General features: G+C 38.2%; 1 protein-coding gene across 2 annotated transcripts in view; it reads right to left on the bottom strand.

Moving 5' to 3' along the window:
• DYRK1A (dual specificity tyrosine phosphorylation regulated kinase 1A) overlaps positions 1-14422 on the bottom strand; it is a 91628-nt gene that overhangs the window by 56735 nt on the left and 20471 nt on the right. For both annotated transcript variants that reach the window (XM_080593869.1, XM_080593870.1), the window contains exon 2: positions 4392-4470. In XM_080593869.1, the coding sequence (XP_080449995.1) occupies positions 4392-4401 (10 nt within the window). In that variant the 5' untranslated portion in view covers positions 4402-4470. The remainder of the gene's footprint in view (positions 1-4391; positions 4471-14422) is intronic.

Raw genomic sequence — 14422 nt, 5'->3', positions numbered from 1 at the left:
TTGTTTGTTTTTTGTTTTTTTTTGTATATTTGCTTTCAATACTCACATATGAAACATGCTTTAAAACAGTCACAGTTTAATGAAATCTATAGCTGAATTATTATGGATATAAGACGTGAGTCATGGTCCAATTCTAAATCTTCATTCTACTCTTACATAAACCTAACACCTGAATACTTGCAAGAGTCATCCTGATCCGAGAACTTCCCCAAAGTCTTTATTCTGCATTTGTTAAATTTTAATAAGCAATGCAACTGGGGAAAAAATAGCTACAACGTAAACATTTACTATTTCATTGTTCTAGCACTGTTGCTATTGAGTAGTATTGGAATGGGCTTTTTTTTCTATTTTCCAAACATGAACATTATTTTTAAAAGGTTAAGAACAATAGGATCACTTCCAATGTTTCTTCAAACTTGAATATAACATTTTCACATTTCCTATCACTTGCTTGAATATCAACATCTCTGGTGTGTTCAATATAATTTCACAACGAACACAAGAATTTGATAAAGTTATTTTGATGTTTTCAGCATGAATGACGTTTTTCATGCACATCCATGAAAATGTGAATGTGTTCAAAATGAAGTTAATATATGATAAATTCTAGTGCACAATTAAAGATAAAATAACCATTCTACACTTCTTTGTAATGATGTTACATGATCAAACCTCTGGATAATATCATGTAGGCACAAGAATTGGACAAAATATTATAGAAAAAATCTATATAAAACATAACTGATAAGTTATCCTATTTCCTTGCTGCCCTTAGCATACAGAAATGCCCCGATGTTGTTCAATGGTCTTGTGGGAGACCTAAATCAGGAAGAAATATCTGTTGTGTTTTAGTATAAAATTCATCACCACCAAAAAGCAGTTCCGGACATGCAGCCATGCAATGTTTTCCTTCCCTTCTGCTGTCAAGAACAGCACTTCTCCAACAGTAACTGTTACCAGTTACTCTGAGAGGATCAGCATGTGGTGATCGATTCCTTCAGAATGGATCCTTCCGGATCTCATACGTCTGGTTTAGTAGATTTACACTGGTCCCTTATACGCTCAACTGAGAGACAAGTCCTTTTCTGGCACAGGTCAAGAAAAGACAACAGGCTTTAAGCTCTTCAAAAGCTTAAAAGATCAGACAGTTAATTATTCTTAATTATATATTCCTAGGCCATAGCTAACAAGAAAAAAATCAAAGCCAAAACAAGGAAGTTCTTTGTTTTAAAACCAATCCATTTTTATAAGATAACCTCTACAAAGAGAGGGGAAAAAAGTACCAAGAGCAACAACAAAAATAACCACACAGTTCTATTCTACTTGGCAGGTGCAGCACAAGACGTGGCAATCAATTTTAAAATATTAACTTTCAAATGCAAGATCAATCCTTGCTTGTACATACACAGCACAATCCCAAATCTGATGCTACCACACTATAAAAAGTAAACACTTGCTAGTACAATTATCAGCATAGTTGTAATATTAATAATAACTACCACTGTAATGGCAGCAATAGCATTGCACTTACGGTTCCAACTTTTCAGACACTGCTCTGGAAGAGACTGACTCTCAAAGACGTAAAAAAAAAAAAACCACAAAAGTACACATTCTGAGAATACACTTTTAACACAAACCCCATTCTAAGGCATCACCTTTGTTGTTATCACATATTTGTAATGCACAATCGTGTCTGAAATATAAATTTAGCTCTTCCTATAATGAATTGAATGCCCAGCTTTGCTTTTTGCAGAGTACTTCACAGAAAATCCATGTAAGTCCTATAAAATCTTTAAGTTAGCAAGACTGACAAAAAGCAATTCTTGAAAGTCTTTTAGTCCTCCAAGCAGTTCCCTTCTCTGATTGTGTCCTACATAGCACAGGTGCTAAGAACACAGCAAAAGATCCCTCTCTCCTTTCTGTGACAATGAAACACATCACCATCTTTAAAAGAAAAGAAACAATATACTGAGGGACACAGAATTATGATACAGCTCATATCAGTGCATAAAAACTCCTGCCCATGGAAGTTCTAACGTGCACCGCTCCATAAATAGACGTGCTGTAACTTTGTTTTACCTACTAGTTCAATCAGAAAATAAGATTCAATATCACCATTTATTTGTGCTTTCATTTTTTTTTTGAGCAGCATATCTTAGAGCATTATTTCCAGCTTAAATGGTGAAGTAAAATTTAAATATTCCAAGACGGAAAGAGTGAAAAGAAAGTTCTTCCTGAGGGGGATTGTTTTCCTTGGTTATACTGCAGTTAATTCTAGGGTTTTTGAGTAGGTCAGTTTCCAGTGAGATGAAGCGATGCCCACTGTAACAAAGAATTTATTTATTTACCCTATACAAGCTCTCATTCTTTACCCAAGGGTAGCTTAAACATTACCAAGCATCTCTGAAACCCCAGATCAGTCACCCTCAGAAGCCGCACCTTGTTAAGAATGCAAAAGGAACCATCCTCAGTAACCACAAAACCTTTCAATTTCTGGCCTGAGCTCTCACAAGCTACTTTGAACTTGAGGCAGGTATCAGAGTCATCACATGACTCTTGCTGTTACTGTACTAGAGAATAACTGCAGTATTTTTTTCATTTTAAGGTACACAAATCATCTTTATTCTTAGAACCCCAACATATGGCTATTGGCTCTCCTAATAAATGGAGAGCTGCAAATAAATCTTACTTGTTCAATTTCCAGCATAAATGACATATCAGAAGCCCAAAAGTCTTTGTCAAGATACCACCGTCTTTCACTCTGTACTTATCATGAGACATCTAAATGAAGAGTTTGGGCTTTAGAAGACAGAATTACTACTTAAAACACTGCCTTACAAAATCCTGTATACATTTCTATTCTTAAAGCTCATAATTCTACAAGCTCACCATCATCAGAAAACCTGACCAAAACTGAAAGTGCTAAAGTTTTACTTTAAATGTGATTAATGTGTAAAAATACTAAACTTAATCCTGTCAAACAGTATAGTGGTTCTACTTTATAATATCATCTCTCTGTTCCATTGTGGCATGAATACTTTTAAACTTGCAAACCTCTTTCTCAGTATTTAAGTTGGGCTATATTTTAATCTACACAGTAATAAGCAAATGACATACAAACTAATAAGTTGCTATGACTGCCAACTTGAGAGAGCTCCACAAATTTTATGGGACATAAAAAGATTCACTTTTAAGACTTCGACTGCTATTCCTCCATAAACATAACAAATTAAATATCATCCCCTCCGAATATTTTTCTTTCTCCTCTTCTTTGCCGTACCTCTTTTTATACTTTTTTTAGGACCAGTTTTACTTGACTTATCGACATACAATTTACACACATACAACTGAAATGAACAAATGCTTAGTTTTCGTAGAATGCAATATCCACTTACAGCATCTTGGCCTTAATCCAACATACTCCATGTAAATATACCCCGTAAAGCTGTTTATGCATGAACAGCTGATGCAACTGAAAACTGTCAATCAGGAGATGATCTGCATGCATACGTAAACGTATCTAGCTTTTTTCCTGACCTCAGGGATTCATCGGTTTTAAAGCAGAGCAAGCAAACGCAAGACCTGTCTTACGCGTACTTCATTTGTCACAGGCCCCACAACGTAAGCATTGCATTGTTCTGCAACTTAAATATGGGCACATAGGCAAACAGACCTACACCAATCCTCCTTCTACTCTATTTCTGTTGATCATGATTTTTCATGTCAAAATATTAAAAAAAATATTCAAGTATTTCCAGCAAAACAGTACTGCTACAAGTTATTTAATCTGCAAGTACACATGGGACTTATTTTGCTTACCAGAAAACAGAAGAACTTCCTAAAACATCAATTTTAAAAATGAGTAACGAGTTAAAGATGTTCAAAGATCTTATCCTCAGTTCTTGAGAAATCTTACAGTAGCTGGACATAAACACGTGAGGCATAATGAACTCTTAGCTATTTGTTTGGTATGCTCTTTCAGATGGATACATAACACTTCTTTAAAAGGAATTTAAGGAAAGATTGAAATAGAGCATCACAAAACAGGTGACATACTTCTCTTGCTAAGCAGGCAGCATTAAAAGGGGGGATAGTAACAAAGAAGAAAAGATGAAAAGCAGTACATTTAGTTAGCATCCTTAAAAGCAAACCCTGTTTTCATAAAAGTTTGGACACGATATTTCCATTCAGAGAAACCATTTTCTTCCTGGTCAGTTACAAAAGAGTTTAAAAGGTCAAAGTAAGATTTCATAAATTCTACAGTTTCTAAAATATCCTACTAAAGTTGGAATGACACAGTTTTGGGGGTATAGAAAAAGTAAAGTGAATGAAAAAGTGTTTCAAGAACGTTAAAGATTTTCCCTTCTAAAAGTCCATAACAACAAGCTCACCTGTATGCATCGTCTTCTTTCAAGTCTCATATCATCCTGGGGGGTTGTGGGGACAGGGGGAGTCCAGCAGGAAACAACACTGCAAAATGAAGAAAAAATACAAAGTATAAATACAACCAGTAAGATATCTCAAGAAACGTAAACCTCTGTTCTACAGGATTCACATAATGCCTACTTCAATCCTAGCTACCAGGTAGAACCACAGAGGTAATCCTAGGAAGTTCCAACAGGAAATGAAGTTTTCCAAAAGCTTCCTAAAAGTAGAGGTGGACATTATAAAGACCATCTTGCAGTGACGTTAATTGTTAGGAAAAAATGAGCTGCCAAAATTTCAAGGATTAACATAACTTTCAACCCATCATTGAACATTTCTGAAAACTGAGGTAATCCAAACAAACTTTTCTCAAACCTGCAAAATTGAAACTCAGAATAGCATTTGCAAAGCAAGGCTGAACTTCTGTGGAATTTTGCCAAATCAACAAGCTAGAGAACTGCAAGTGCACATAAATCCACAATGTACAACCCCATTTTTCCTCCTATGACACTGAATTAGGTTCACCTTACACTAAATTAAAAAAAAAAATGCTCAGAACGATAAAATTACAACCTTCTGCAAGACAAGGAGATATAAAAAGGTGAGTTTCCAGGAAACAGTCTTGCATAGAAGTTACAAAGTATTGTGTGACTATACAAGAAGACAAAAACAAAAAGCACCATCTAACCAACCCCTGGTCAAAGTAGTTTTCAACGATTTGCTTTTCACGCGCTCTCCAATGAAATGTTGGTACTATAGAACCGATGCAGACATCAAAAGCTCTCACTAACAAATGAGAATGTTAGTGAACTTCAGCAAATTGCTTAACAGCTCAATTAAATTGTAGAGTCTAGATTATTACAATTTAAACACCTCCCAATATATAACTCCAGAAAAGTGTTTCGAGCCTGAAATGCACTTAGGTACTGCAATTTGAGCAGCAAATACTGCATTTCACATTCATTTCTTGATCAACAATAACTGTGTAAGTACTGCATCTACCCTAAGCCCAGATACCAGTTCTACCACCATGCCACAGAAGCGTGACATACACACACAAAAGCAAGTGGTGGTAAGACAAAGAATTACTTTTTCAATACACATAGCAGTATATGCTGCAGTGGGTTGTTATTTTATGAGCAGGTGAATTATTGCTGTCACGCCTCCAAAAGAGGGAGGGGGCAAATAAAATCTGGCCACCCCCCACCACAAACCAACAGCCTTAGTTTTCCACCAGAGAAATTCCACAGACACCTTGAACATCAGTGCCATACCCTCGGTAGCCGTGACCTTGGCAAGGCTGATGAGTACTGTCTAAGGCTACACAGGATCCTACAAATTAGGCGCTTACATGCCTAAGTTGCTTCAGTTTGGATTAAAAAAAAAAACTCAGCCTGGTACTTATGCTAAACGTATACACCACACAAACAGAAGCAGTGAGTGGCTTGCACTAAGCTTAGCCCAGCTAAACTGAGCAGTCACCCACCTGCATTCAAGAACAAGAAGAGAGGAAGGAAGACCAAGCTCTTCTGTACACTAAGCAGTCACCAGATTTAAACAAACAAACAGCAAAAATCCTCAAGTGCTAGGTACGTCCAGCCTGCATTGGTATCTTAAGGCCAAAGAGCTGTATTCCCATTTTTGAAAGCTCTCTCTAGCCAAGATTTTTTTTTAATTGCAGTATCTGTAGACACTAATATTAGAGAAAGTCTTTCCAAGAGAAGCTGTGAGGTCTGGAAACATCACTGTTTTGTCTCTGCCACCTTGCAGCTCAAATACAGAGAGGATTCCCTCTCATTCACCTCAGCACAAGGCCAGTTTCAATACTGTCAGCCTAGTTCAAACTATCAACAAACATAGTTTGAGCAATCCCAGCTGATTTTCAGCCAAAATAGATTGTAGAGCATTCATATAGAGACTTCTGCCAGCCCTGCACCGGGCGTGGTAAGCTCCAAAAGAAGCACATTAGCACATCTCCAGTGCTTTCCAACAGCCTAGTGCTGTACCAAAGCCACGGCAACTCCAGCAACATACAGCACAGCGCTGTCCCGGGCAAACAGACTGCAAACTTTCTATTCTGAAATATAAGAAAAGGAAACCATTTAATAACAATGTGCCATCCAGCAAACACAGAGAATTTCAAGCTATAGCTACCGAACTTCACACACAGCTTATTTTGTCACAGCAGTGAACCACCTTCATCCATCTGGGAAGCTCTGCCTTTTGCTGATTGCAAATTAATCTCAAATGTTTTTAAGATCACTTATAATGCTAACTCTGAAAAAGTATCCGCCTTGCAAAGGATTGACAAAGGTATAAAAAAGGAGAAACCAAACTGGAAAGGTATCACACAGAGACCTGAATAATTTTTGAATTGAGAAGATTAAGTTAGAGCTACAGGCAGTACGGAAGAGTTGCTGATGTAACTAAAGTCATTAACAGCTCATTAACAGGGAATCTGTACATCCACCCACCTCATAGCTAACCAGCAGAACATGCCCATCACAAACTAAGGCATTTCTTCCACCTGCTTACTTTAGTGGGACAATTACCAGACTCTGAAGAACTGGACCACTGTTGTGGAAGTGGGGATCTCAGGTCAGGAGCAGAAAGGCAGGTGGGTGTCTGTCATTGTGCTGTGTTCTAAGAAGGGATCCACAATATAAAAGTAATTTTAAAACACCAGCCCAAAACAAAGATAATGAGTTTCTGTGACTGTATCAATAGCACAGATACACAACATAAAAGGGTAACATTTTAAACTATTTTTTTCTTTGTAAAATAGATACAGTCAAATCACATAATAGCTGCAGGGGCAACACATTTCAACTGTCTTCTATCATGCCTCTGCTTTGCTGACTTCTTAAAACTGAAATGACCTTTACACAGCCCATAAAAAGGGCTGCCCCTTTTAGATGATAAATTGATGATGAGAGTAGAACAAAGAACAAATCCCACTCATCACACAGTCTGCAAGGTCACTACTAGAAAAGAAATGGATCAATAACAACAATTACTGGGCTTCAAGAACCCAGCTTGATCTACTGACTGGTACGTAACAGAAGTGAACTGGGTTTAAAGAAGTAGAAGAAGAGATGACAAAGGTGTTGAAGAGCAAATTATTGGAAGTTGTACAGCAAGCAAAAGAATAACTGAAGTATTTCATTTAAATGAAGAGAGCAGTTCTTAGAAATCAATTGCGTACGAAGCTACCGTGCTAAAACCGTACTTCAAGGTTTCATTTCCTGTTTTAATTACAGCTGTTCTTCATCTGTCCTTACCTACACAATGCTCTTCTGAACTCTTCAAGGTATAGATAATGGGATTACCCTCCTACTCAAAGCAATTCCACATTCATGAATAATTTCAAGTGTAGAGTTCAACTTTACTGCAAAATATTTAGTTAAATTAACAGAAGGTGCTGAGCAAGCATATTTTATCCCAGATCATACTCCATATTGTAAAGATGGTGACTACAACAAACATCAAGCTTTTACCTGTCCCTAACTTTTTCTCACACTGGAAGCTGAGTTTCCCCATTAGCCTCTTTGAGGATGTGTGCATTATCCCACCCTACTCCTCAACAGCATTCTCTCCTTCCTTCAAGACACTTAATAGCCAACTCACTTGCCATTAGGTTCACCGTAAACCAAAGCTGGTTTCAGAGCAGACATACATACAAAAACCTAACAATTAAAGTGCAAAACCCATTATTAACTTCTCTCTAGAGAGGTGTCATCATCCTTCCCCGTTTCTCTTTTCTTGTGTTTGCCTGGATATCAAATTAGATCGTGAGTTTTTGCAAATGGGGACAATTTTATAACATATGAACACAACAGGAATCCAGTTCAGCTGAATCTAAGAGCAGCAGAGCAGCAAGTTGTGTTTTCTTAAACTTCAATATTTCATAAACCTAAAAATGTAGGCAGTCGTATAATGTGTTGAATGTTTAGTTTATGTAATAGATATTAATTTAAAGCATCTTCAATTCAAAGATTGTTCCATCCACTGCAAGCATGCAAAGTGTTAAATGCAACAACCATAAACACCTTTTTAAAAGAGGTCACATTTTCACTACAATCTTAGTTTTGTTTCCAGCATCCATGAAGCACTCTTTCATGACAAATTTAAATGACAGTTTTCAGAACATCAATAACAGAACACCTAAGAGCTCGAATTAAAAGATAAGTCTGCTGGGGAGGGTTTTACTTTTTATATTTTACTAATTAAAACACTTCCTAGAGAGATTAGTTGTCCTTATTTGGTATCACTGCGTTTTAAGATTCTATATGAAACCTTTAGTGAAGAATTGGAAGACTGTGCTAATACCAATCAAGTTCAGGAAGTTCCTTTTTCCTCTGTGAAATGTTATTTTGTAACTTCTCTGGTACTTCATGAGTATTACTTGAGAAATCTCTGACACCCACTGTTGTCTGAGACAAACATAATTCAGGTCACTGACCTTCAGCAAATGCAAGCCTGTTGCTAGCAACATAAAATAAAAATACTTGCTGAGACGCAAAAATACTTATTTATTTACTGGTAAAATTATCCTGAACTATACACCATTATGTTGAAATGATTACCTTGAGATGGTTAACACGCTGGAATATAATGGAAAGAGACATACATAAAGCAATAAAATAACAATTTTGTAAGCTTTTGTTAGTCTGCATCTCAACAGCGTGCTCTTGAAACCCACGGACAACAAGTGATGCTGCTCAACACAACATACAGGGAAAAAGGTTCACCAAACAGATTTGGTACGTTATTTAAAATACTGCATAACAAAACATGAACTAAAACCAATACTAATGGACTTTTTAATAGATAAACAAATCCCAGGGGGAATTTAGCTAGTTGTTGTCAACTTTTAGGACAAGTTCCCAGAGACACACAGTTGAGGAGCTCCAGATCTGCTGTTCTGGAGTTCGCACATCCATTGTGTTTTGTTACTATAGCGGTAAAACCCTGCCTGTTTGGGTATACAGACACACATCTGGTCAAAACACACAGGTAATCTGTGGCACAAAGTGGAGCCCAGGAGGCTCCCTCTGAGCCCCAGGCAGCCCTTCTGTGCTGTGCGGGTGAGGAGCCCTGGCACGGGCTGCCCAGAGAGCTGTGGGGTCTCCTCCTTGGGGATCTCCAAAAGCCGCCTGGGCACGGCCCTGGGCAGCCTGCGCTGGGTGGCCCTGCTGGGGCAGGGCTTGGAGCAGGTGGCCTCCAGGGGTCCCTGCCAGCCTCAGCCATCCTCTGAAATCTAGTCAAATTAGAGTGACTAAAGGAAAGCTATGGTAACACAATTTAGTTGCTGTACATTTCTTAAGTATAAACAATGCGGTTTAAATGCTATCTCCATTGCTCCGGACAGCAGTACCGATCCTCAGTTAAGAAGCTATCTTTAAAATGTTAATTTAAAAAAAATACCACACAGCAGTATTTACTGCTTCTCTTTACTTAGGGTAAAACAGATGTGATGTTATTTTTCTTTCGTTCTCCTATATGATTGCATTATCAGGCTTCATATATCTCAAGTACTACACAGAACTCAGTACAATGCCTCACGTTCACACAAAAAAACAACATACACAATTAAAAGTACATATGGCTTCAGCATATAAACCCAATAAACTCCTGCAGTTTTACAGTCACCTGTCCTCAGTTTCGTTAGCACATCCAACAGAACCACGAGTACAGTCACCTTCACTTGTTCGTTTAACCCATACTTCAGACAGGGAACATTAAAGTTATGGGAAAAGGGCATTTTTGTACATGTTTGGCTCTCAAGCCAGTACGAGAAGGCACCTATCAAAACTTAGTTTATACTAAACTTCACTAACACACCATTCATCCTAAGAGCTTGTGTTATCCTTTTCACTACCAAAGGGGTTTAATGTACACTGCTAAATGAGAAGACTACATTAGCTTCTAGATCAACATTTGTGAGACACTTATGAAACAATTACATCTAAAACAAAACATACCCCACCATCCTTATTCTTGTATACTGTCAAATTGCGATTCGCAGTGCTCCAAAAAGCACTAGTTCCTCTAAAAAAGAAAATACTGTGAATGACTGGTTTCACTCTTATGCTAAATTTACACCATGTGATGCAAGAACCCATCCTTTAAGTGTGAAAGCATGTGCAAACAGCTTTGCTGAAATCACAGAGTTTCTCACCCAAATTCGAATCTGGCAAAGGCAGAACTACAGTTGCACTTCAGCAAGAATTTCTTCTCAGCAGCAGTACCGCTTAAGCGGCCCGTATCCTTTCCGCTGCGACCTGCTTGGCTGAGACAGTGCTACTATTACAGAGCCGCCCAGCAAACCGCGCTGGGAGCTGATCCGGCTGGGGAGCCCTGGGGAGCAGGAGAAAAGACACCCCCCGTGTTTCACCCGTGCCACTTCTCCCACCCGCATCACTACGGGCAGGCAGCAAAACTGAAGGAGCAGCCTCGAGGCAGGGACAAACAGCCAGGACACAAAGGGGCTCCCTCAGCCAGTGATGCTGTCAAAGTCCTAGGGATGGGGGTGCACCTAATGTCATTGCAGACAGACCCAGAACGGTGTCACACCAGCCTTAATGAGGTAAGACTTCAGGGTGCAACCTGGATCTCCAAAATACCTGATTTATAACATGCATTTTTTTTTAAACCTGGCCTCTTTATGAATAAGAACACATAACTCTCCCTTCTGAAAAATGTACTCTTTTCCTTGAACTGAAGTGTAAACCTGACACTCAACCCATACAGCCAGACAACTCAGGAGGTGTTTTTTTAAAATTTGGTTGTTTGTGCTGTCTGTGGATTTTTTCACAATACTGACAATATAAGGAGCCATGTATTAGAGAGGGGAATTGCCTTTTTTTTCCACCTATGTAACAGTGTCAAGCAAAATGGACATGGTTAAGTGTTACCTGTTTTAGAGCAGCAAAGTCATACCACTCTACTTCCTTTGCCCTCCCTGATCCAACAGAAGCAGAGAGATGCTACAACAGGAGTTGCTCATCCCCTGCAGTATCAGCTACAAAATTCACAAAGGTTTGATGTCACTGAACTGTTATAACCAAGTACTTTCTTTCTCACGTTAACATGCTTCCTAACTATAACTTCCTTAAAAGGTGGCATCTTACGTGCAAAGATTAAATTATTTTAGAAATGGAGCCTTTTCAGTTAATGTGTAATACATGAAATAAACGGAAGCATGTGAGTAAAGTCATACTTCAAAGCAGAGTATCTATGAGGGCTGTAAACTAGTTTATCCAGTTTAATTTGCTCTCATCGTTGTGAAATGCTTTTCAGCGCAGAGATTTTTCCATTGATGTCCCCAAAAACATAGATCATTTCATTTACAAAGAACTGTTTCTGCTCCTTGTGGTTGCGAAAAGAACTTCAGAAATGCAAAGCAATACTTATGCCCCTACGTATTGCCATCCATCAGTTTACAGCTTTCAATCTAAAAAGTCTCAAGACAGCGTAACCTTCCTACTCTTCTCTTTTTTTTCAGCCATAAAGCCAGTAAGCAAAGAAAGAACTAAAGGAATAACTAATATATCCAGAGAAAGTGGCAAACTTCTCAATTTATAGAACTTTACTACATCCTAGTTGTTACGTACAGCTTCCTATTCTTCCCATTTAGAGATCGTTAACTATTATTTCCATCCTCTCCTGTCCTTTTATCTACAAAATAGACCACCTGCTTCTCAGGGACTTGGCAAGACAGGAGTGCAGCTACTTCAGCCTATTTATCCTAGAGCTGGGACAGCATGTGCAGTGCTTTCCAGGCAAGTGATGTGTACCGAAATGCTTTAACCTCTCAAAATCTGCAAGGGCTCAGACCTACAGCACGCATATGTACAGACGCAATATGCACGCACTCTGCATGGCCATAGGTACGTGAGAGAAGGGCGGTTGTTCTTCGCTGCAAGTACAGATTAGGTTTACTGCAGTGCCTTTATAGTGATGAAAAGATAAAACCTTATTTTTCAACAGGTGCAGACAACAGTTTCTTCCAAAAAGTTTGCCATTAAACTGATATTAAAAAGTTATAAAAAAAAGAACTCCAAGAAATAGAAGAAAAAACAGACACCTGAACTGTATAGTACAGTCAGCAGGGCTTTAAAAAAAAACATCGGGATACATTCAGTTCAGTGGAGTCCAGCTTTCTAAGTGACCCATACCTAACGAATTCAGATGTCACTGGGTTTTGCTGTAATTGCTGTTTCCTTGTTTTAATTTCTTTTTCATTTCTAATTCTGCCCTGAAGCATGACAAATTCCCTATCAAGCCACAAGGTACATGTAACAGGAAATGGAAATTAACTAATTCATAGGTCATTATCTTGTTTTAATCAACATTGTTTCTGACCGATTCTGTTAAAGTAACTTCTTAGAATAACTACTGTGAAATCTGACTCAGACCACAACAAACTGTTGCAAAAATACTTTATATACTTACACAGATCCCTAGGAAATTACCTGTATAGCTTCTATGGCATGTCTAAATGAAGGAAGACTATTTCTCCAGCAGACAGTTTCCCACCTTAGTTCAAAGGCAATCTATAGTTACATATTTCAAGTATATTTATAACAACCTAGATGTTGGTTGCCCTGATACAGTAATATTTTTATCTTGAAAGCTTCTGAATTGCTTTACTACATAACAATACGCACAGCTATAGTTTTTGAAATTAAAACAACAGCTACCTGTAAACTGCCGGTTAGCTCTGCAAATACTACTTATTTATATAGCTGATAAGTGGCTTGTTGGAACAATATATTGGTTTGTGTGCCTTTTCTAGTACTTTTTAACCTCTCCAAACACACCATGGAATAACTGCTGCTTAACTGATCCCCAGAGGACAGCTCCCATTGACAGCTGCAGTGCCACAATCTAATTTTGCCCTTCATTATCTCAGAGATTTAGACAGAAGACGCATACACACAGCTAGGTACTCTCTAGTCATATGTGAGCCATATGCCTGGGTCTTAAAGCAGACTTTACCCCCGAATCCCTGTATCTTCTGCCAGAGCATGTACACTCCTGATAAGAACAGTGGTAATGAAGAATTACTGCTGATAAACTTTCCACTTTAATACAATAAATCATTTAACTCTTTCAGCCTAAATCATAGCTTGAAAACTGACACTTGTCTACTTCTGCCTTGTATCCAAAAAAACTAAATGAAAGTATGTAGTTCTCAAACATCTCAGTTTCCCTTAATGCATCTGTCAGACTTCATCCACTTAGATGTTTGGTTTTTTTTTTCCTCCTTGACAATTGTTCAGGTACGTTTCTGATCCAACGTATCTAAAAGGAACATATAAAGAAAGAGATTATAAAGAAAGAGATTTCTTCAGTTACAAACACATTTTTCTCACCCTGGAAGTCCTGCAGAACTCAATGTACATTTTCTCTAAAAAAAAAATGTATATATATATATATATATACACTTTTTTTTTTTTCTCTAGCACTTAAAAAAATCAACCAACAAGGTACCCAAATCTTGCATCTTCCTAACAAGGCTTCGGCCACAACATGAGTCTGAGGGCAAACTGATCAGTGACTAGGAGAATGATTAAAGCGACCACATCTACAGTACAAGTATTTAAGAAGCCTGGAATTAGATGGAGGATGGCCTCAGCTCTTAACTTTCTCCTTTTTATTTCTTATTTCCTTCTCTCAAGGTAATAAACAAGACACGGTCCATCTTATCATCAGGTGGCGATTTTTATGCAGGCAAGTTCACAAGCTTCACCTTCACATTAAAAAGGTTAAACTCTGTACCTCAGAAACAGGGTAGACGCTGCTGCTCCACAAGGGGAGCAGAGGCTGATTTAAGAGGCTGGCAGCAGCAACAAAAGCGGGTCTGGCTCACAAATGGCTATTCCTAAAAGTAACTCTAACACATTCTTCAAGAGGGAAGGATGTCCTTTTTCTCTTTTTGCACAACTCAAAATTTCAGCACATTATTGCTCTTTCTACAGACCCCAAGAAC

This window comes from Anser brachyrhynchus (genome assembly GCF_964034855.1).
Source record: "Anser brachyrhynchus genome assembly, chromosome: 1".
Classification (NCBI taxonomy): Eukaryota; Metazoa; Chordata; class Aves; order Anseriformes; family Anatidae; genus Anser; species Anser brachyrhynchus.
This window is presented reverse-complemented; position numbering and strand designations above follow the sequence as displayed.